The 25,369-nt window shown below is 35.2% G+C and overlaps 1 protein-coding gene across 4 annotated transcripts in view; it reads right to left on the reverse strand.

Moving 5' to 3' along the window:
* Positions 1-811: 811 nt before the first annotated feature.
* The window catches only part of arhgef9a (Cdc42 guanine nucleotide exchange factor (GEF) 9a), a 68,278-nt gene continuing 43,720 nt past the window's right edge, over positions 812-25,369 (reverse strand). For all 4 annotated transcript variants that reach the window (XM_068221427.2, XM_068221428.2, XM_001923406.6 and 1 more), the window contains 8 exons: positions 20,175-20,390; positions 13,776-13,955; positions 13,448-13,680; positions 13,168-13,297; positions 10,268-10,399; positions 4,868-5,111; positions 4,300-4,368; positions 812-2,722 (listed from right to left, as the gene is read on the reverse strand). In XM_068221427.2, coding sequence (XP_068077528.2) covers positions 2,550-2,722; positions 4,300-4,368; positions 4,868-5,111; positions 10,268-10,399; positions 13,168-13,297; positions 13,448-13,680; positions 13,776-13,955; positions 20,175-20,390 — 1,377 coding nt within the window. In that variant the 3' untranslated portion in view covers positions 812-2,549. The remainder of the gene's footprint in view (positions 2,723-4,299; positions 4,369-4,867; positions 5,112-10,267; positions 10,400-13,167; positions 13,298-13,447; positions 13,681-13,775; positions 13,956-20,174; positions 20,391-25,369) is intronic.

Raw genomic sequence — 25,369 nt, forward strand, 5'->3', positions numbered from 1 at the left:
TGAAGGAAAAGTCATGGTTTGGGGTTACATTCAGTATGGGGAGTGCGAGAGATCTGCAGAGAGGATGGCAACATCAAGAGCCTGAGGTATCAAGACATTTGTGCTGCCCATTACTTTACAAACCAAAGGAGAGGGCAAATTCTTCAGCTGGATAGTGCTCCATCTTATAATTCAGCCTCCACATCAAAGTTCCTGAAAGCAAAGAAGGTCAAGGTGCTTCAGGATTGGCCATCCCAGTCATCAGACATAAACATTTTTGAGCATGTCTGGGGTAAGATGGAGGAGGCATTGAACTTTGATGATCTTGATGAACTCTGGGAGTCCTGCAAGAACGCTTTCTTTGCCATTCACTTGTTTAAAAGGTCATTGCAGAGATGTATGGATGCAGTCCTCATAGGAGTCATATAGACAACATTCATTCTTTTTCCACTGCACCATGACTATTAATTTCTATACTTAACATTATTTCTGTTAAGTGACAAGACTTTTGTCTAAGCAAAGTCAGACTTTATTGTCCTAATTAAATAATTAAAACTCAAGGCATGATCATATTTAATTTTGGTAAAATAAGCATAATCTAGAGGCCTTTGCCTTTAACATATGCCCCTTCTGATACCAAATGATGAACTAGAAGTCAAGTTATTATTTGTTATTCCTAAAACTTGGAGTCCTTAAGACTTTTTGTCAGGTAGTGTACATTCTTATTTGTTAAAGTTGTAGTTTAAATTTCAAAATAAAACAAGTTATGTTTAGCAAACCTGAAAAAAAAAACAATCAAAGAGGAACAAAAGAAGCACGTATTCAGTTTAACTCTGTTTTCTCCATAATGAAGTTTATTATGAAATAATGATATAATGTTCTTATTTCAATCAGATCACCGATCAAAAATATTAAACTCATATTTTCCTTTGTAACATAATAATAGTTTCATGTGGCACTTAGTACACATGTGTGACGTGTTTCTTCCATACTGTCCTCTTACATTTTTTATGCCCTGAAAGGGTCTTTAGCACTCCAGAAGAAGCTGTAAAATATATAAAGAGGATCAAGATGGAAAAAAAAGAACATCACACTATAATAGAATAAATAATGTTTTATAGCAATACTTTAAATATTGTGATTGGACTAAATACTATCCTTTGAAAGTTATCAGACAAAACCCGAATATACCATAAATTAAATTTTGCACAAGTCCCTTTATTTTGGGAAAAAATAAATATATATATATATGTATATATATACTGTATATATAGAGAGAGAGAGAACCAAAAACAACCAAATGAAATCCAAAGAGAACTGAAATGCTATGTCATGCTAATCCTAGCAGCGATAACCAAATTTCACTGACTTAATTTTCGCCTGAGAAGTCACATGGCGGGGTACCAGCTCATGGGGTTGGCATTCACTCATGCCAATGCACCTGTTAGAGGAAAATTTGGCAACCAGACAATTTTGGCATGTTAGAGATGAATTGGCACGTCATTACGAGGTTGAGCAGCAGGATTACAGTCGACCTGGTCTGAATATCATCTCCTAGAAAATGAAAACATGATTGAGAGGTGGTATTATTACTCTTTTTTCCCTCCCCCCCTGATCCGGTCATGTGTCAGGTTGGTGATGGGAGAGAGGAATTAATGATCAAGCCAAAATCGAGACCTCAGGAAAAACCAGGCTCTGGTGTAAACACGCTACAGAGGTGCAGATCCTCCTTTGGCTTTCTCTGGTCTGTAGTTTATTCAAGGTAAACTAAAACTAATTGATTGATTGGTTGATTGATTGTGGGTTCTCTGAATGTAGATCCCAGTAGATTCATAGAAACAACTCGTGACAAATTTGCAGATTGTGATCCACTGTTCTTAGAGACCCGTACAAAGAGAATTACACAAATAAAAAAGACCTGCAATGAACTGAAACTCATGCAAAATCAACAAAAAAGTGCAGCAGGTTCCATCCGAGGAGAAGTTGTCCAGGAGAAACAAACAAAAAATCTTCAGCTTTGACCAGCTTGCGAAAACTGTTGGGAAAACATGTGGAGTATGAGATCGAGAGAGGAAAAAGAGAGACTGGGTGAAAGAGAATGCCCCAAATAGTCACAGTGCACGGAGGAACACCAGGGCGGCGCTAGAGAGCAAGAGTCTTTACGGTGATTTAGTGCTTAAAAAGGTGAAAACTCACTTTCAGTCAATTTGTGAAGAGAAGAAGAGGAAATCATAGGTGATCTTATGTTTTACGTCTGGTTTCAGAATTTAAAACCTCTCTAAAAAGAGAGCGCTGAGGGATAAAATGTGTTTTGAGTACGTGTGAGATCTTCTTTTTGGATGAATATGGTGATGTGGTGTGCAGAATTCAGTGCAGCCGGCCCGGCGAGGTGTCCCCGTAACCCCAGTAAAAGAAATACGCCTGGTAAACCCCGGTAAAGCAAGGTCCGTCCTCTCTCCTGTAGTTTGTGTGTTGCGTCGGTCCTCAAGTCCCGCAGTTGTATCTTAAATAGAATAGTGCTTTTCCAAGTATACAGAGGCAGAATATCTGACCCCTGGTGGATGTGTGGTCTATTTTTTAAAGGGTGCTAACCGACTGAAGTTCTGCCAGAAGGGGGATGTGCTGCGTTTGGGCTCGTACTCGTATCCGTCTGCCTGCCCGTAGCCGTCAGGAAGGAGGTACTGCCCGGGGTTCATTGGGTCCACTGGAGGTGGGTATGCTGGTGGAACCGACCGGCCCACACCTGAAAACACACACACACAATACACAAACATTAATCTCAAATCTTCTCTGTGGTTAAAGTCTCCTTGAAATTAAAATATGTTTATACAGTGCTCAGCATATATAAGAACACCCCGCAAAAATCTCTAATTTAAATTAATATTTTCTAAAGCTTTACAATATTATATTGTGTATATACATTAGTTTAGTCAGTACTGAAGCCAAATCTGGAGCTTATCTAAGAAAATAACGGTTCAAAATCTAGAACACTAAAATTTATGTCAGAGAAAAATATTAAATAAAAAACGTAAAGATCAAAACTCAAGAGAAATAAAAAAATATTTTTGTTTTAACTTTTTTGAAATTGTATAGTTTGCAATTATTTAATTTTAATGTATTATCTTTCAATTTTTTATAGATGTCCAGTGACTAAAACATTACTTGAACAAATATATCCCTTTAATAAATCTGTTTTGTTTAAATTCACCAATATATAATACCCATATTCACTGAGAAATGAATACAAATATTCATTTTCAAAATAGGGTGTACTCAATTATGTTGAGAACTATATACATATATGTATGTTTACATATGTTTACTTAATTTGTTTTTGGTAATCTTCAATGAAAATCTGACTATTTGCTTCCAAGTTTGGAGTGAGCGCGAACCTGAGCGTTTCTATAGAAATTTTATTTATACCCTCTCTTAATGTTATTTCGTGCTTTAGAGAGAAATGGAGACAGTCCTCAATGCAGCCCGCAGCTTGATGATGTAGTTGACCAGGTCTGCTACGTAGTTGACGATCGCCTACACCTCCCCCTACCTTAACCCAACCGTCAGAGTAGCATGAGCGCTACTGTCACTGTCCCGATCCAGCATCCAGAGATCATTGGTAAAAAATTCACATGAACTACACACCCCACATAAACTACCATGAATTCATAGCACCAATCAACACCTGCTCCAGCTGACCGTCATCCAGACACTCTATCTCACGCACACACATTCACAGCTGCAGCTCATTCCCAATGATCACCAGGACTATATATTTCAGTTTGTGTGCCCCACTCATTGTCTGTTATTTAAGTTGCTCCCATGATGTCCGTGTGTTCCTGGTTTGTTTTACTTTGTTTTAGTTTGTCTTGGTTTGTACATTAAAGCCTTGGTTACACTATAATTTTCACCCCATAGACTTCCATTCATACACATGCGAATGCGGCAGACCAGAAATGCAAGCTTAAACAAAAAGTTTTGCATGTCGTTGCTTTACAAAGTTCAAGTTTGGTGAACTCGGTGACCCTTTGGAGCATCAAACAATTCCGTGAGACAAATCGAGGATCGAAACATGACCTCTCTGTATGAAAATTTAGAATATGGAGCAATCGCTCACTTTTTAACATCTAATCATCTTGTTTAATCCCGCACCATTTCGCAGCACCGTATGATAGAATTTAGCAAGCTCAAACTCTAGTGTAACTGCAGCTTTAGTTGGTGATTTTTGTCGACATTACACAGCCCTAATAGCAACACTATAACCAAAAAAAAATTTTAAAAATGAAACAACCAATCAGCATCAAACACTTCAGTATTTCATACCTTTCTGTTTGGTAGCTCTCCTAACGGTCAGTGCGGCTTGCCTTTTCTGATACTGAGAGATTTCAAATCCTAAAAAAAAGTTTGGTGTGAATAACAGAACAAATTTAGCTCAGTGGTGAATGAAATTGTATGTTCACTGCATACAAATAGTGGTCCAAATGTTCTTCAACATACATCAAAATAAATGGTAACAGTTTACAATAAGGTTGTATTAGTTACTGTTAGTTAATGCTTTTACTAACATGAAAAAACAATGAACAATACATTTATTACAGATTGTAGTCAACACTAGTAAATAGAAAACAGTTGTTTATTATTAGTTCATGTTAAACTCACAGTGCATTAACTAATGTTAACAGGCATAAATTCAAATTTTAATAATGCATTAGTAAATGCAGAACTATGATTAGTAAATGCTGTTCAAGTATTGTTCATTAATAGTCATTGTTAGTAAATACATTAACTAATGAAACCTTATTGTAAAGTGTGACCAAAAAAATAAATCACATACAAAATAAAAACTACACAAAGATGAATGACGACTGAACTGTGCTGTGATATTTCTCACCAATTTTTTCGTCTTCCTGGACCATCTTTCTTTCCTCTTGAAATGCCCGAAGCCAACGGATTTTCTCCTCCAGCTTTTTGGGCAGGAACAGATGGATCTCGTCTGTGTCTCGGTTGGCCAGTTTGAAGGCGTTCTTCACACTAACGTTAAAATCATCATCTCGGCCATCGATTGCATCAATGACCTCGTATCGATCCAAATCAATCCGCCCCTTATAGTAGAGAATATCTCTGCGAATGAGATCCTGTGGAGAGGTGGAGAGGCCTTATTAGTATGTCTGTAGTTGGTATCCCAGACAAATTACTAAGAGAATGAAACTGACTGATTGATTATTCTCTCAAAGCACTAAACCTGTAATATATCACTTTTATATTTCACCTCCTTTCTTTTCCACCAACAACAAGTTTCATTGAATTCAATGGTAGCACTTTATTTCCCAGTCCTGTTTTACATGTTATAATATGTAGTATAATAGTCACTATAAACTGGGTGAAAACTAGTTTTTATCCCTAAATCTACCCCTGATCCTTTACCCCTTGTAGTTACCTTATATAAACCAGTACTTTCTTAGGCAAGTACACGTTAAGCACATATCTTGTGAAATAAAGTACAAGGAAAGTATCAGTCATGATCCAAAAGATGCAGGTGATACACACTAGTGATATAATATTAAAAAATATACAAATATGATCATGTAATGTGAAGGACGCTGAACAACAGGGTCAAAGAAAAAGCAAATAGTCGGTAAATGCAGCAATGTATCAAAACAAACAGACAAAGCAAATTGTAAAAACACAGCGCGGCTAAACAAGGAAAAACGCACCATAATGCTCACAGATAAACAAGACTAAGCAAGTGTGTGTCTGTGCTGCTTTCAAAGTCAGTGGAAAACCGGAACAGGTGTGGGTGTGTGGTGATGACAGGATTTGTAGTCCATATTGTGACAGATTTGTCATCGTGAGTGAAAGGGAATGATTCCCAGCGATCTACAAGCCTGGATCACTGATGATTGTGACAGATATAATAACAACAATATCATAAGTTCTTTGCACTCGAAAAGTAAGTGAAAAAATGTTAAAGCCTTTATTAACATGACTATTCTTTAAAACAGCACCTCATTACCCCGATGAAGGCAAATAATGCTTAAACGCAGAGGTGTTGTTTATGGCCAAGCTAATAAAGGTTTTTTTCATTTTTACACTTGGTTTTCAGATGCCTTAGACTTATGATTTCATTGTTTGTCTTTATGAATCCCTTACCCAAAGAGCACAGACACATTAACTGCCCCTGAAGCACTTTTGTTTAATATGATTTAGATGATATAATAACATTTTACACTACCTCAAAATAGGGTTTTGAAGAATAAACAAAAAATTATTGTGTGTATATATATACATACATACACTGTCTATTTTGAACAAATATTTGGTTCTTTTGAACTTTTTTTTTATCAGATAATCCTGATTAAATAATGGTTATTTATGTTTAAATATACAAAAATACATTGCTTATATTCACTAAGAAACTGATACAAATTTTCATTTTCAACATGGGGTGTACTCAATTATGCTGAATACTCTATAAGTAAAAAATTACCATTCCAAAACATTTGAATATTTGTATATTAAAAATTGCCATATAAAACTACAATATTTATTTCTGTACATTTAGATGTTATACTTACATAAATGTTACTTTCTAAATACATAAATAACACACATACATCATGAGACAGCATGTCTGTTGAAATACTTTGTAACCAATGAACAACTGAATATAAATAGTGAAGCTGCTAATTGGGTGTGTGCATGCTCTACAAGTGTTGATCTGACTGATTAGTTGCTAAACTAATAGTTTGAGGGATTTGAGTCTGGTTGTCTTTGTGTTTTTTTTTTTTTTTTACAATACTGAACTGGTTGTCTTTGTCTTTTTTTATGTTGCTGAACTGTCAGATGGTGCTTAAGCGGGCTGTTTTTGCACCTTTGTGTAGAGGCTAAAAATGGGCTGCGTGGTTTGATCTTGAGGGTGTTTAGAGGACAGTGAAGCACAAACGGCTTCTTACCTCCAGCTAGAATACAAATCACAAACCCTCAGTTGCACTACACTACCATAATTTAATCAGTTATTTGCCTCTCTGTGCCTGTCTGGTTTGGTTCTGCATCTTTGCTTTCTAAGTGAAAGATACAGAGTGCAATGTGATAAGGACAACATCAGCTGCCTGCTAACTTTCCTCAAAGGCTGAAATCTATCTATGCATGCAGAAAACACGGCACAGTGTTACATATTACATAGCCCAATATTTTTACAGGGATCCCAACAGGTACCTAAATGTTAAAATGATACAAAAAACAAGTCAAAGGAGACATCAAAAATTATTTAAAAAAATAATCATAATCATTTTAAAATGTAACTTATTTCAGAACATTACGGTTTTGAATTCATTTAATAAATTTTTGACTCCAAACAACATAAAATTGCCACCTAATTTTGTTTTTGTTGTCACTGTTTTGACATCAAGGTATTTTACAGTACATGCATTGTAGGGATACAAAATTCAGTGTAAATTTGGAATTAAAGTTTTTAGATGAATAAAACGTTATATATTAAAATAAGAGGCTCTATTTCAATGATCTAGGCGCAAAGACTAAAGCCATGGCGCAAAAGAATTAAGGGCATGTCCGAATCTACTTTTGCTATTTTAAGGACAGAAAAAATACACTCTGCACTTTGGCACATGGTCTAACAGGGTTGTCCTTATTCTTTTAAAGAAATATGGGTGTGTTTTGAGCATAACCTGCATTAATCAATCAGACCAACGTATCAGAGTCTCATCTCCCATTCACTTTAAGTGTCAGTTGTGTCGCGCCATGGCGCATTTGCTATTTACATGGCAGACTTTGTTAGTGGAAAAACTAAGTGCCTCACTAGCGAGAAAACAGTTAAACAGACCATTTGCAGCACGAGGACTGAAGAACGAGTCTCCTACATTCGACCTCTTTACTTTCTCCTAACTTTACTATTACTCTTTAATTTACTCCTTTACATTTATGGATAAGAAAACAATGTTTTACGCACTCTACTGAGGACATTCATTAGCCTACATATTTAATTTTTAAGTTTGTTAAGCACAAAGATTTGTTACAAAACTGTTTCTAAATTCTGTTCTAATTTCCAGCAAACAAATAAATGAACAATAATAATGAAGTGTGTAAAAAAAAAAACTTATTTATATCCAAACACACACACCCTATTCTTATGCCACATATGGTGATGCATACTATCCAAACCTGACAGGTGGACAAATCTAAACTTGTTTTTATTGAAACAAATTTAAACATGGATAAAATAAACAGTACTGCTAATAATAATATACAAATGCAAATTGTCACGAGTTAACTGAAAAAAGCCATGGATGCATGAAGAACACTGCAAAAAATGCGATTTATTTGTCTTGTTTTTAGTCCAAATATCTAAAAACTCTTAAATCAAGCTGAATTTTCTAGACAACCAAAATGTACTTTCTTGTTTTAAGAGATATAACATGCCAAAATTAAGTGAGTTTTTCCTTAAAACAAGTTAAATAATCTGCCAATGGGGTAAGCAAAATAATCTTACGTCAAAAGGAAAAACAAGATAATTTTGCTTACCCCATTGGCAGATTATTTAGCTTGTTTTAAGGGAAAACTCATTTAATATTGGCATATTATTTCTGAAAACAAGACAATATGTTTTGCTTGCCTAGAAAAGGCTTCTTGATATAAGAATTTTTAGATAATTGGACTAGAAACAAGACAAAAATTCTAAGTAAGAAAAGCATTTTTTGCAGTGAAGGCATGAAGGCAGTGGTTTTTATTTGTATGTAGAAAATTATAATTTTTGTAACATTTTAATCCTTTTTTCATACTGTATGTTAAGATACTTGTATTGCTGTACAGCATTTGAACCCACATTGTTGCATAACTAAAGTGTCTCTGCGCTGGACTTTAGACCAGTTTTTAGATGGTCAATGGGGCTGTCTTTTTCAGTTCTTCAAAATAGCAAAGCGCCAACAATATATCTTAACACCCCTCTATTTTAGACCAGCACACCCATGAGTCAACAAAGTAGTGCAAATGTATTTGATATTTTATCAGCATGGTGCAAAACGTGAAAATTAGGGTTGTGCTGGTCTGAAAATAGCAACAAATGATGCCAAACATGTCTTGTGCATTATTGTGCCGGGTGTATAAAATGGCACAAGTTTAGTGTCATTGGTGGTCAAATTGTTTTGGTGGTCAAAAGAGCATCAATGTGTAGATGTCAAATGGACCAGAAAATTTGGACATCAATTGGATTTGCCTTTTTGAAGTGTTTTTTCGTACGGTTTAAACATCAATATGTCCGCTGGGATTGTTCATCTAAAAATAAAAAATTTTCTCACCATTTCCTCACACTCAAGTGGTTCTGAACTTTTATATTCAGAAGAATGTAGAAACCTGCAGCCATTGACATGGACGACATGATTTTGCCAAGTACCTGGATTGACATCCATGTTGATCCTGGAACATAATTTTTTTTTGGAAAATATATTCCATAGCTATTCCCTACCCCTAAACCAAACCATAACTGTAAATTATTCTCAAAATCAGAGGGGAATAATAGTTGGATAACACTCATGTCTACATGCATAAACCTAACCGTAAGCCTAAACTTAAGAGTTAACCTTAACGGTAAACTCAACCTAAACTTTAACAGTAAACCTATCCCTTAATTCTGATTGGCTGATTGGAATGTTGTTATAGGCTTAACACAGATGTTAATCCAGGAATATGTCTTGCTTGGTGAAATCAGGTTGGCGCTATTGGACATACACGTCTATAGAAGTCAATGGCTCGAAAAAAAAAACATTCATTGACATTGATGAGTAAATGGTGACAGATTTTTTATTTTTGCGGTGTACTATGCCTTTAAGTATATCTTAGTTTTTTAGTACACACGAGTAACTATGAACCTCCAGATTCATAGGGCCATAAATATGATGAAAAATACTACACAAAAATCACTCAGTGATTCATCACAATGAATTATACCAAGAACTGGAGACAAGACTAGAGACTGGTGAATTGTGGCAAAACATTGAGCTTTACAAAATGTGAAGACGCTATAATAATAATACAGCAAAGACATGGAAAATGCCCATTTCCAGTATTAAGGCAATTTGACTAATTAGGAAAATTCCAATCGACAGGACGTTTTATGAAACAGCCTGGAAGAGGACGCGTCTATCTTGTCTCAACATACTTTTTAATGGCATGATTTGAGTTGGCAAAAAAATCAGTAAACATGGCTGTTCTCTACACTTTGTTTCCAGACCCATATGTCCCAGATAAAGTAAATTGAACTCAGTCGGTGGTCTCTCACCTTCTTACAGAGGACCATCTGATGATCGAATAGGAAGAAGATTCTGGTTTGGCTGCGTCCATATGGTTGATAAATCCAGGACATCTCCCCGGTGTACACAAGCTCTGAGCTCCTGTCCAGAATATCCTCACCCTGCACACAATAACAAATTAATCACTACATTTGACACCAGTGAGACTCCTAGAAGTTCTTGGGTCAGTATGCAGCTCTTGGACCACATAAGGCATCTATGCTGAAAGCTTGCATGTCATTAATATGCATCAAAACTTTGCCATAAGATGGGTTGAAGTCAAATTGAAAGGATGCTATTTCTAAGTTAAATGTACATGAATGCCAAAATAAAATTATTATTATTAGTGTAATTTTTATAAAATTAAGTTGCTTGTGTAAATATATTTTACTTGTATACATGTATATTTATACAACAGTTCTGTCTGATTCTCAGATCTGATTATCAGCACTCCTACAGCCTCCTCACCCTTCTGTATTGCTCCGCCCACATAGAGTGACAGCACAATAATAAACTCACTACAGTTTGATAAATTCTGCAGCTGTTGGACAACATAATGTACTTTTGAGGCTTTTTTACTCAAGAAATGTTTGTTTTGTTTGTAAAACTTTGTTTGCAACTATGCATTTTATTTATGAGGAAAGTTCCTATTTTAAATATTTATAATATCTGAGATACAGCGCATCGGCAACCATCAGCCTGCATTGTCCACCCACAAGATGGTGACGAGACTGTATAATAAGCCCTTAGAGGAAAACAGATCAGCGTATTTTCAAACTACAGCTGATCAAATCATTATAAAATTGGGGAAAGACATTCTAAGTCGATCTTTTTTTGTATGTTGCAGTGCTGCACTGTAAAAAATGCAGGGTTCCACACAATTCATTCCTGTTGACCCAACACAAATTGATTAAGTTAACTTAGCACTTTTAACAATTGTATGTGGATTGAACATTAAAAATTAAGTTGTCCCAATGAAATCTCAAGAATTGTGCTGTTTCAGCTTATTTTAAATAAGCAGTTTGAACAAACAAAAAAAAAAAATTTTTTTATTTTGTATTTACACCATAGTAATTGTGGCGTGTTGAGTGTGAGATGGGAATCACATATTAGAAATGTATGTATTTTGTGTTAGCCACTTATTGTATAACTATAAGTTACTTTTTGGTTGGCCATCTGTTTCTAATGAGTCTCCTGTTTTCGTTCCTGCAGACTAGTTTAGTAAAAGTAACCAATGCCCACATGTGTTTTTAGCCTTTTTCCTTATTACAAACACAACAGAAATCTGGTAGTGTTTGCGCTGCTTTGGCTTTTTCATGGTTAATTATTGTGATTTAGCCTTATAATCTTAAAATGTCAGCAAAATCACGTGTTCTGTCATCACTTTAGACATTATGCTAGAGAAATATTCAAATACTAGCTCTAAAGTGATGTTTGTGAAGTAGCAATGGTTTCTGCTGTTCAGACGTCAGCTGCAGATGTGAATGAATGGCGGAAGAAAGTAGTTCCTTATACAAAAGGATTTTTAGACTGTACATGTTTGATTTTCTATTTTATGTAGACGATTATGCTGTCGAACTGTTGTATAAATGCAACATCACACGAGTAGCAGTGCGATGTGGCTGTATACTGTCACTGGTGGAACACTGATGCACGCCTTCCACCAGTGCCTATATACAGCCCCATCGCACCACTACTCATGTGATATTGCTGATATATATATATATATATATATATATATATATATATATATATATATATATATATATATATATATATATATATATATATATATATATATATACAGAGAGAGAGAGAGAGAGAGAGATAGAAATTATTATTTAAATAATACTTAAATATTAAGATTTTCAAAAACAAAAAATCTCATCATCATTATTTAGCATTCATAAAATTTCATTAAAACCCCATATTTTTCCCAGAGATGGGTTGCGGCTGAAAGGGCATCCGCTGCGTAAAAACTTGCTGGATAAGTTGCCGGTTCATTCTGTGGCGACCCTGGATTAATAAAGAGACTAAGCCGACAAGAAAATGAATGTATGAATAAAACCCCATATTTCCTTAAATTTTGGTAAAGAATCTACCAGCTTGTTTGCAAGCTCCATTCTCAATCGAGATACATAGGTACAGCACTTATGTACAGAAAAAGAGGGAGAGCAGGAGAATAAAAATTATAAAATAATCTAATTTTGTACAAGGAAATTAACATTAGAATTAGCAAATATCAAGCATACTACTGGGCAACACAGTGGCTCAGTGGTTAGCACTGTCGTCTCACTGCAAGAAGATTGCTGGTTCGAGCCCTGGGTGGGTCAGTTGGCATTTCTGTGTGGAGTTTGCATGTTCCCCTCGTGTTCGTGTGGGTTTCCTCCGGGTGCTCCGGTTTCCCCCACAGTCCAAAGACCTGCACTATAGGTGAATTGAATAAGCTAAATTATCCATAGTGTATGTGTGTGAATGAGAGTGTATGGATGCTCCCCAGTACTTGCAGCTGAAAGGGCATCCACTGCATAAAATGCTTTTTAAGTTAGTGGTTCATTCCGCTGTGGTGACCCCTGATGATTAAAGGGACTAATCCGAAAAGAAAATGAATGAATGAATAAGTACACTACTAATCAAAGTATTTTAATGATCAAGATTTTAAATGTCTTTGAAGGCTCATCCCAATAATGAATAATAAAGGACCATCAGTCCTCTTAACAAGACACTTCTTTCAAAGACAAAAACTGTAATTATTCCAATCGACTGACCATTAGGGAATGCAGTACAGCTCAATTTTCATAATAATAACCAATCTTTCAGCTTCGACCACTCCATTGCTCTCTTTTCCACCCAACTAATAAACTTTGCATGAAAAGCTTCAGCCACCCACCTCCCAGTCCAGCACAGAGGCCTGCCATTGGGCAATTTTGTCGATGTTCTCAAGCCTTCGTTTGCGTTCGTTGATTTGCTGAGTGACATTTCTCATTACAGCTAGCGCAGCAGCCACGTACCGATAATCACTGGGAGAGAAAGGGAAAAGAATGAGCCAAGAAGAAGAGCGAAAAAAATACGAGGCCTGTCAAAATGATAAGTGGAAAGCAGATATGTCAGCTGAAAATTCATCGTTTACGCAGTCATATATTTTGTGGGAGCACCAGGAGTTAGCGTACCTGTGTTCTTGTACCGTGTATTTCAGTAACTCTGCCAGCTGTAGAGGGTATTTGCAGATTTTCTGAACCGGTGTGAGCAAGTAGCCGTCGATGGCGATGTCGATCATCTGCTGAACCAATCGACACGCTTCAAAGAAGTGCTGGTATCGTGCGTCTCGCATCAGACGTGTGAGCTCCATGCAGGCGTCAACGTGATTGTTACAGTATTCAGAGTAGATCCAGAATCCATCTTGCTGCACGTAAAAAACATAGGAGATGGAACAATTAGTTCCTCAACATATCTACAGAGTGATTTAATGTGTGATTCGTCTTGTGTTTAAATACAGACGTGTTCCAGAAAGCAGGGTCCGATCTCACTGAGATGAGGTTCTTCTGTGTTGAACTGTTTCTCCAGGTCTCTGACAAAGCTTAGCTGGAATCTGTAAATGTCTTCTATATTTCCGAAGATCACTTTCAGCTGATCGTCGTTGAACATGTCTCTTCGCTTTTTACACTGGCGAAGATACCCCTGAAACATAAACACAGATTTAAACTAAAAATGTTGTGTGCTTAAAGCTACATTTACCACAGTAAATTGACAATATGTGAACTTGGGCCACAAAATCAGTTATAAGATTGAGATTCATACATAATCTGAAAGCTGAATAACTTGCCGTTGATGCTTGCTTTGATATGACAGGACGATATTTTGCTGAGACTATTCGAATATGAGTGTTCAAAAAAATTCTAATATTAAGAAAATCATCTTTAAAATGTCTAAATGAAGTGCTTAGCAATACATATTAATAGTCCAAAATACATTTACAGTTGGAAATGTGCAAAATATCTTCATATAAACATCACTTAATATTCATTTGATTTTTGGCATCAAGAAAAAATCTATAATTCTGACCCACACAATGTATTTTTGGCTATTTCCAAAAATAAACCCATGCAACATAAGATTTTAGACAAGATGTGCTCCAGAGTCACATACTGTTTTTTATTTTTAGTACTTTTTAGCATTAATCATTTATGGGATGTCATAGAGGAATTTTCAGCAGTCATCATTTAAGAGTTTAGTGTCACATGAGCCTTTAAATTTCATTATAATACGCTGATTTGGTGCTTTTGAAGTTCTTATTGTTATTCCAGTTGAAAATGGACCCTTTTCATATTCAGGGTTTCTCTGCAACAGAAGTCGTTATAGTAGGGTAAATGTAAAGCACAGTGAATGGAAGAGTACAGCAATTTTTTTTATTTTTACAATCTCATTTGCTAAAATAAGAAAAGAAATGCAACAATGGTGTTATCAAGACTTTCAGAAAAAGGAAAAAAAAGATAGTGTGAGACTGATAACAGAAGCCAGAGGAGAAAATAACATCAAATTTAAAACTCTCAGCCCTATAGACCCTCCATTAGAACAAGCGGCAACCTCCTGCTCTCCCTTCATGAAGCAAATACAGAAGTAACTGAAACTGCAATTCATCAAAATCCCGCTAGTCCTGGCTCCAAAATCGAGCAAATTTCTATTGAGCCCACTGTTAAAATGGCCAACTTTACAGCAGAAAAAAAGTTGTTTACAGCCTGGTACAAAGAAAAATTTGGCTCATATAGCTAATATTACTCTTCATGACAACTGTGAGGGGGTGAATATTTTTATAACTCATCTATTTCATTTATATTAGGTTTTATTAAGTCTGCATAATTAAGGCCGTGGCCACATGAGTGACAGCAAGGTCTCGCTGCTCGAAGTCACGTCACCTCAGTTGATTCTGGCTGATTAGCCGCTGAACTCAGCATATACAACATGTTTTTGTTTTGTTTTATGTGGCTTTACACAGTCAGTTGCTTTTTGGAATTATGTCTTACAGTTATCAGATACTATGGCATGCTGTGTGCACTTAATTGTGCTCACAAACCATTCACGTGGCCTCCGTTTCCCAAATGAGTGAAAATTATATACTTATACCATCTCTATAAATGTGTTTGCTTTACTTAAGATCATTTCTCATATGTATTTTTCTTTAGGCCTGTAAAGCATTCCAGAATCTGACAGATTGATTAGCTGTAGGCTATAGAACAGTCATCTTAAACGTAGCGGCTCAATGTATTACAGCAGTGTTTTTAAAAGACTAAACGCTTTATTGATATAGTGTACAACCAAGAGCATGGGGGTCACAACACAAACGAGTTGCAGGTAGTGAGGAATTTAGCATTTCTCCCATAGAAAAGCCTGTCTAAGCAAAATGATAGCAGGCCTCTGTTGCTCCACTCACGCTCCACCTCTTTGCCCTTATTTGGTTACCCCCAGTTGGAGCGATGACACAAGCAAAATGGGTCGGATTGGCCACACCCACTTGTAGCTTCATTTGCACTTTTCAGAAACCTATGGGTGGATACTACGTCCACATTTTTTACAGCCTATGCATTGGAAACACATCACCTATGCGGTAATCCGTTTTTTTGTAATTTGACAAAAAATAATATAATACATGCATCAATGCATATAAATCTTTATACATTTTTTTTTACTCAAATATTAAAAATTTTGAAGGATTTTAAGATTATGATGAGCGTTAAATGGGTAATAAGTCTAGTGAAAAGGGTCCATAGGTGTGATAGTTCAGAATTCCATAAAAACTAAAACCTTTTTAAACACTGCAAAGATATTTTTAGTCTATTTTAATCGATTTAATAAATCTTTACTGAAGATATCTCACATATCTGAGATGGTTTTTAGCAAAGTCACAACCTGCACTCACATTTGCACTCACAACATGACTTCAATATTTTCTTCATCTGACTCTCATGAGAACATATTTTCTGAGCAATGCTATATTTTACTCTGTAGATGTTTAATTTTACTGTTAACATTTGTTTCTATTGTGTTGATGTATGTTATGGGAAACATTTCATGCTGATTCTGTCTGTTATAGATTATGCTGATTTGGACCAAATTTACTCAAATTAGCCAATTAGTGCATTCCCTTAAAAGTGCTGATCAGATTGGAAAGTTTTGCAAGTGATTTACAGACAAGGAACCAAGTAAAGAACACAGTCGCAGCAGAACATTGTCACAATATCTAACGCAGATCATACAGCAGCGGAAACTAAGGTGCCAATAAGTAGAGCTGAATTTTATGCTTCATTTCCCAGTATCTTTTCCCAGTTTTAATTTCACTGTGCTTAAACATTTATATATTAAACATTTTATTCAATTCAATTTAATTGATCTTTATTTTTACAATCTACAATGTAGATTGTGTAAAAGCAGCTGAACATAGAAGTTCTAGTAAATTGTAAACAGTGTCAGTTCAGTTTTCAGAGTTGAAGTTTAGTTTAGTTCAGTTTAGTGTGGTTTAAATTTCACTGCCGAGAAAGTATGAACAGTGAAGAGCAAACCCATCGATGCACAGCTTCACAAGTCCCAAACCATAGGGCAAAGAACAAAACTTCACCAATTGACGAATTCCAATGGCAAACCAAAATTAGCACTAACTAATTAATCCTTTGAGGTAGCAAAAGCTGTTAATGTTCTAATACCCTTGTTGGGGTATTATTCAACCAAATAATGATATGTAAAATATAAATGTCTGAAATGTTAAGAACGCTGTATACCTAAATCCACAACGTTGAAAGCGATCATTTTTTATTATAATTTTTCTTCTGACAGCTAAAAGCACCAAGCGCAAAATAAACTGTAAGCTGTTATGCACTGAATCGCGATCACACAGCGTGACGAAACGGGCTTAACTTCAATAAGCAGAGCGCAGCATTGATCTGCATTAAGCTACTCAGCTTGCATGCGCAGATTGTGCACCACACGCACAGAGGTTTGCCGGCAGGAGCAACAGACTGCGTGACTGTGAGGAAGGATCACCTCAAAATGCACACTGGCACGTAGGTTCAAAAGACTACTTAAACAACATACACCTTTTTTATTTATTGCTTGCATGCTAGTGATAAGGTGCATTTATGCGAGAGAAAATGGGTTAAGACAATAGCACAATATACTAATAAACTAATATTACCACAAACAGTAAATCATATTTGTGTGATTCTATTAAAAGTTCTCTTCCAACAAATTTTGATCACTAAATTCATGTCATGTCATGGACAAGAAACATGTTAATCTACTCATTGCCTTACATTCTATCATCACCTGGGCTTTTAACAATGTGCATGATGTATCTGAGATTGCAGGCACCATCTTCCAGAAAAAAAACACAACACAACACAACACAATATATAAACAATGGCTACAGTGTGGCATGTTTTATACTGGCTGCATTGTCATCAGATAAACTTCCAGCACAGGCTCATTGGAAATATGCACCTGCCTCGGCCTACATTTTGCAAAGCATAAAATATGTTGCTGCAGGAAAGTTTCCTTGTGTGTTTCAGATGACAAATCCACTAGAGGGTGCTGTCTACATTATTTTTGAAAATCTGAAATATGTTACTTCGAGTGTTTCTTGTACATTTCAAATGAATGTTCCTCTAGTACACCTCCATGAAAAGATGGGGAATGTTATACGGATCACCTAGCGAACTACTGACCTAAACCCTTCCCTAAACCCAATCAATAAAGCAAACATAAGACAAAAGAGCACTGCGACAAAGTAGTTTTTTCTTTTTACCTCCAACCTTCTGTTGGAACAGTGATTCACAGACTCAAACCTGAGTGCTCTGCATTACAAATACAGTAGCAGACAAAGTGAACTTCTGAGTAAATCAGAATATCTGCATTTACTGAGCAAAACATTTTGTGGTATATATTTGGCGTTGTGCAAAGAACTGCTATATATATATATATATATATATATATATATATATATATATATATATATATCCTTAAATATCATTAGTGTGAAAAGGAACATAAGTTGTTCAATTTTACACAGAAACAGCAAAAATATGTTGAATTATATTTTTGTGGCTACACAAAAATAAAGGCTGAAGCATGTATTTTCAATGAGCCTGTGTTGTAACCACCATAAACTCTGAAACTTTGTATAATTACACCTAGCAGCACCTATTTTGCCACATTTGAAAGTTTTATAATGAAAAGCTTCTGTACAAAACCCATTATGACTAAACTAAACTAAACATGCTAAGATGCATGTGAAACACTTCCTTATTATACAGAAAAGCCTAATAGTCTACAAAACAAACCATCATTATACAATAACTTTCCTAATTACCCTAACCTGCCTAGTTAACATAATTTAGCCTTTAAATGTCACTTTAAGCTGTATAGAATTGTCTTAAAAACATCTAGTAAAATATTATTTACTGTCATCATGGCAAAGATAAAATAAAGTTATAGTTATTATATATAATATAGTTATTAGAAATTAGTTATTAACATTGTTTAGAAATGTGTTGAAAAAATCTGGTCTCTGTTAAACAGAAACTTGGGGGGAAACAGGGGGGGCTAATAATTCAGAGGGGCTAATATCTCAGGGGATTATTAATTCTGACTTCAACTGTATGTATGTATGTATGTATGTATATATATATATATATATATATATATATATATATATATATATATATATATATATATATATATATATATATGTATGTATATATATATATATATATATATATATATATATATATATATATATATATATATATATATATATATATATATATATATATATTTCCTTATATATTTTTTATGTTGCCAATGATACAATTTCTTGTGCCTAAACACTTTAAACTCTCTTAATATGATCATACAGTCACAGGCCTTAAAAACACATTCAAATGATAAACGTTTGCTCCATTTTTTATAGTAAAAATCTTTAATGACTCCAAAAATATCATTCTCTAAACTTACAAATTCAATAGTTTGGGTTCATGGCAGATCCTGTGATGTGACTATTGCGAATGCACTCATTGCAATATTGATGCTAAAATGATATAGTGTGCAGCCCTTATTCATATAGGCAAAAGTGCATAGATGCCCTCTTCTGACGAGATTCTGAAATGTGTACACATTGGGAAATGAATTTACTATTTCAAGTGCAAGCGGTACATCTATAGTAAATAAAGTATGTCAAGATTACCTTCATAAAAAAAAAACACGTTCATACCATATTGGGCATACTTTTATCCAGTCACAAATCATTATCTACTTAAAAGAGAATGAAGTTTCCTCACGTGAAAAATACTGTAGTAATTTATAGCAAATATTACAGTTTTTGAGCCATACTATAGTTAAGTGTATTCCACTGTATATATTATAGTATTTAGAACTTATTGTTAGAGAATGCTGCAGCATACTTTAGTATTAACTATAATGAACAGATAAACTGAAATAAATACAGCAGTTCACTTTAGATTTTACTACAGTAAACTGTGTTGCATTCTAGTATAATGTACCCTGAAGTTGCAAAAAACTACAGTATTGGATAATTTGTAAATATTATTCTAGTTGTTGTTACAGTTACTACAGAATGACTATGAAAGATTACATCAAGTACTTTACTACAGTGTGGTTCAAAAACTCTACAGTATTTACTATAGTATTCATTCATGTATTTCTGTTTAGATTTAGTGAATTGGACTAGATGTGGAGTCCACTAAGACACATCATTTGAGCTAAAATGATTGATTTTTCACCCCATTGCCTGCTTAACAATTAGTGTGGGACAGATCATGCCTAAAACCAGCAGATATTGTGTCGTCTAAACCCAGCATAAAAAGTAAGTTAAGAAAAAGATGTGTTTGTTACCTCACAGATGTCTTTCAGGTGTTTGATGTAATGTCGTTCTGTGCTCATGATCTCGTTGATGACGTTGGCCCTCATCTGGTCCCGGTTCTGAGTGGGCTGGCCCAGGCACAAGCAGTCTGTGCTGGGGTTCGGACTGGCCTCCGCATGGCCATTCTGTACTTCGCTGGAGCTTTCGGCAACCTCGACCGCTGTGTTTTCCTCCTGATTTACCCATAACTAGAACACACACATTAAAACAGACATGACTTGATCTTCAAGTCCTGTTATTATCAATTAATGTAATCATGATAATTGTGCTCACATTGGATTAGCATCCAGCTCAGAGCATCCGGAGTTAACAGCCTGCGTGATTGCTTTCATAAGGTCATTATCGTGTCGAGATGGGGTTTTAAAAGCTTCAGGGTTTAAAAGTTACATTGACGTGAAGTAAAAAAAAAACATAATAAAAAAGTCAGAGTGCGCCCTCTGGTGGCACTGGTCCCAGTTGCAATTTACCACATTAGAGGCTTATAAAATCTGTTTTCACAAGGACATAAATGAATCGCCATTTGAACTGGTTACACACTGCCAAGATACACACACATAAGCCACTGAGACAGAGGGCAATACAGATGCGCGCACAGTTAGAAGCATGGTATGTGTGTGTGTGTGCGTGCGTGCGTGCGTGCGTGCATGTGTGTGTGTGTGTGTGTGTGTGTGTGTGTGGTTGAAAGAATCTGATGTGATTTTATTTGCCCTGATTATGTAACTTATCATTTGCTTTCCCAGGTGAGCCAACTGATGTGAATACACATGCACGTACACGCACAAACTTTTTTTTTCACAGACACACTATAAAAACCCATGCACTCGTTTTGATACTAAGCTACAAGTATTTCTGCACTCTATCTCTGAAACTATCAAGGAATGTTTTAGGTTTAAATTTTAAAGGGATAGTTCACCCAAAAACAAGAAAATTCAGATAATCTTTTACTCATCCTCGTGTTGTTCAAACCTGTAGGACTCGGTAATATTGGTAACCAAGCAACTGACTTCTACTGTTAGGTACAAAATCACTACACAACATTTCTCTAAACAATTTCATGAAGAAGAAAAAACAGCGATCGCAAAGACAAGAGGATGAGTAAATGATAATGAGTACATTTTTATTTTTGAGTGAATTGTCCCTTTAAACAAATGAATGGCACTTTTGATTAAAATGCAAACAATATAAAGTCTGTATTAGGCATGGGTCCATGTAAGTTTCTGACGGTGTGAAAAACTTGGATAAAAATATCATATATCAAAAATATAGTTTTACAGCATCATGCTATTATGATTACTGCTCTGAAATAAGTTCTTTTTAAATGTCTGAGTAAAAAAACAAAAAACTTTTTCCCCCATTGAACAAATAAATTTGATTTTAGGAAACAGTTATACTATTTGGTAACAGTAAACATGTCAGGCGAAAAAATTCAAATAAATCATTGACTTCTGCTGACTTAATTAGTGTCAAAAATACATAAAACAACATATATATACCTTAGAAACGGTACAACAAAAAATGTTGTGGTTTTAAAACCTTGACTTTTCCCAACTGCTGTAAACCTTAAAACCGGTTATCGTCCCATGCCCAGTCTGCATTTTATCAACAGTCTAATAAAAGCATACAAAATAATTGTTGACTATGCACAAAAATTTAAAATTGCACATTTAAGGGTCAGAACATATTAAAAAAACGATAAACACTGTCATTATTTACATATTTACTTTTGGAATTGATCATTTTAAACCTCTATGATTTTCTTTCTTTTGTGAAAAAAAATAATTAATAGTAAAAAATAGTCAATTTTAATGGGGAAAGTCCTATTTTTCTTGCTTTTATAGAAAAAGAGGCTTTAAAAAGGGAATAGGCTATCATAAAATTACTATAATCTAAACACAAACAATAGATTGTGTGACAAACAAATTCTGACATTTATAATGTTATTCACTAATAAAAAGAAAATTTAGATTACCTTTTACTCATCCTTATGTTGTTCAAACCTGTAGGACTTGTTAATATTGGTAACCAAGCAACTGACTTCTACTATTAGGTACAAAATCACTACACAACATTTCTCTAAACAATTTCTTGAAGAAGAAAAAACAGCGATTGGAAAGACAAGAGGATGAGTAAATGATAATGAGTACATTTCTATTTTTGAGTGAATTGTCCCTTTAAGAAATAAATGGCACTTTTGAATAAAATGCAAAACTCATTTACAGTACACACAAGATGAAGTCTGCATTTCATCAACAGTCTAATAAAAGCAGCATAAACAAAATAATTGCAGACTGTACGGGACAATCTACCGGAAACCTACATTTTCACTTATAAACAATGTGAAAGGGTTTGACTTAAACTTGTCATCCTCAAAAAAATCATACAAAAACGAGCATAAAATCAGACACTTTAATGATAGAATGCATCATTGATCATTGTGAGCTTCTCCATCAAATGATGTCACTTCTGAGTTATAGCCTTAAACGTGTAATGCACGCATTTTGTGATAAATAAATTATTGGCCACCATTGATTTTTTATTCTTTTTAAATATTTCCTAAATGATGTTAAACAGAGCAAGGAAATTTTCACAGTATGTTTGATAATAATTATTCTTTTGGAGAAAGTCTTATTTGTTTTATTTCAGCTTAAATAAAAGCAGTTTTTAATTTTTACAAAAACCTTGTAAGATCAATTTTATTAGCCCCTTTAAGCTAGATTGGTTTTCGATATTCTACAGAACAAACCATCTTTATACAATGACTTGCCAAATTACCCTAATCTGTCTAGTTAACCAAATTACCCTAGTTAAGCCTTTAAATGTCACTTTAAGCTGTAGAAGTTTCTTGAAAAATATCTAGTAAAATATTAGCATTCACGGCCTAGATAAAATAATTAAGTCATTAGAAATGAGTTATTAAAACTATTATGTGTAGAAATGTGTTGAAAAAAAAATTCTCTCCCTTAAACAGAAATTGGGGTAAAAAATAAACAGGGGTTTAAAAACCCCCCCAGTCCTCCTGACTTCAATATTAGTATATATTTTGTTATTAACTACATAATGAGAAAGAAGCCTTTAGTGAAGTTGAAAGTGTACTTATTTTTGCTCACCTGGCCTTTGAAGGGAATTAGCAATTTCTCCTCAACTTATGTTGTGGAGAGTTGTGGTTTGCGCATATGACTTGTCAAACAAACACAAGTGCTCCAGGCAAATTTCCCCTCATTTTTCCTCCATTTCTTATGTCCAAACAGACCAAAAAGAAGCCCTTTAAACTTCTCTCCCAACCTCCAATTGGCCTGCAGATAGCCATACTAGAGGATGCTGCTCACTCATTGACTGTAGGTAATCGCAGATGTTATTTTCACACATTGATATGGCATGGCATGATTTGAATCGCAAGCAGCTCCAGATATTTAGCATGCCAAATATCTCACGGATGTCAGCAACTCATCTGCCATTTACTCAGATCGCGTCTTTGATTGTTCACACTGTGTGATTGTTACTTGCATGAACGAGCACCATTTTGCTTGTGATTTCAGCCATTTGTCGATGATTTCTCAAAACCTGTCGGTGAGTCAAAATCTGGCTAAAATCATGCAGTCTGAACTTGGCATAAGTAACACGTAGAACTAATTCACGCACAATCATGTTACATGCTCTTTGGGGAAACACACTAGTATTACAACGAGCGTTTATAACCTTGCAAATACATAACGTTACTTGAAGCCAAGATACACCATTATCAGGAAACCGGCCCTGATGCCTAAGCATTTTCCTCATAGAAACTGCTGGTTGTTCTCCAGGTTTGTTTATCCTTGTAGGGATATTTGGCATATCAGAGATATCAAACCCCCCCAACCACTCACACACACACACACACACACACACACACACACACACACACTTGACCTGATCTAGAGCTGCAAATACTGGAAAAAAAAACACAACAAAATTAAAAATAGATTTTCATAAATACATAAGCCTGTCACAGTTTCTATTCACCCCGAAACCATGTCCTGCATAACTCCCTCTCTCTTTCTTTCCCTCTGTCTCACGCACTCGGCTTTCTACACAAAGTCATGGATATGGTCTCTAATCTCTTGAAGGATGTTTCTCAGATTAAGTTCTCATTAAAATCTCAAATTATACTTGTACACCTAGAAATCTCTGCCTCAGCGCAACCTTCCAGTGCATTAGCCTTGCTAGCTGTCCGTCCTCATCCTCGTCAAACTAGAGGCTTAGTTTAGGGATCCTGGTGCCCGGGTACACAGCGTTTTTGTATGTGTGGGCGTGTGTGTGTGTGTTGCTACGGCTGTCTGTTTGAAGAAATAGAGGAATCAGTAGAACACTGATGACGCAGATGTTGAACACACACACATACACACACACCTGCGCACATACAAACTTCCATCTTCCCTTTCCTTCCTCTCAGTGTCCAATCTATTTTAGCCTCTCTCTCTCTCCTCCCAGAGCAATCTGTTTTTTTTTTTTTTTTGCCTGTTCTTCTCTCCTGCCCTCTAATGAAAAGTGACGTCTCATTTTATGCTTCATGACTCAACCTCACTGAACAGTAAAGAGAAACACAAGACACAGCAGAAGCCAGGATACAGTGTAAAGGTGTCAGCATCTTACACTGAAGATCAAACTAACCCCTAGTAGGTGACATTATTATAGCATTTTTGCATTTCTTTGACTTGGTTGCTTCTAATTGTTATATTTACACTAAGAAAGGATCTGAGATAAGTTTATATTAGCAACTGGTCAAATTATATGAAAAAATGTTAGGTGAATGATTTCGTAAGCCTCAGCAAATGTTCATTGGTGATGTACCACAAGCTTAAATGAGTTTCAGTTTGCTGTGTTGCTGATAAATCTACTGTACTATTGCTAAATAAACGTACACTGTGTAGTGATTTTAGTTGGGAGTTGCAATACCTCAGCATTTGATGCAATAAAAAGGTAAAAAAAATAACATGATTAGTGTAATGTGATTCCAAAGCAAGACAATATTCAGTCAACAAAAACTTTCACTGCAGAAACATTTGAGAATCTAGTTATTTATTTATACATTATTTGAATTACTATTATTTTGAATTAATCAATTATTCTCTTCTCAAAACCACTTATCTTCTCAAGCTTTTGGTCTAATTATTAGCAATACGATAGTAAA

This window comes from Danio rerio, chromosome 5 (assembly GCF_049306965.1).
Source record: "Danio rerio strain Tuebingen ecotype United States chromosome 5, GRCz12tu, whole genome shotgun sequence".
Taxonomy (NCBI): domain Eukaryota; kingdom Metazoa; phylum Chordata; class Actinopteri; order Cypriniformes; family Danionidae; genus Danio; species Danio rerio.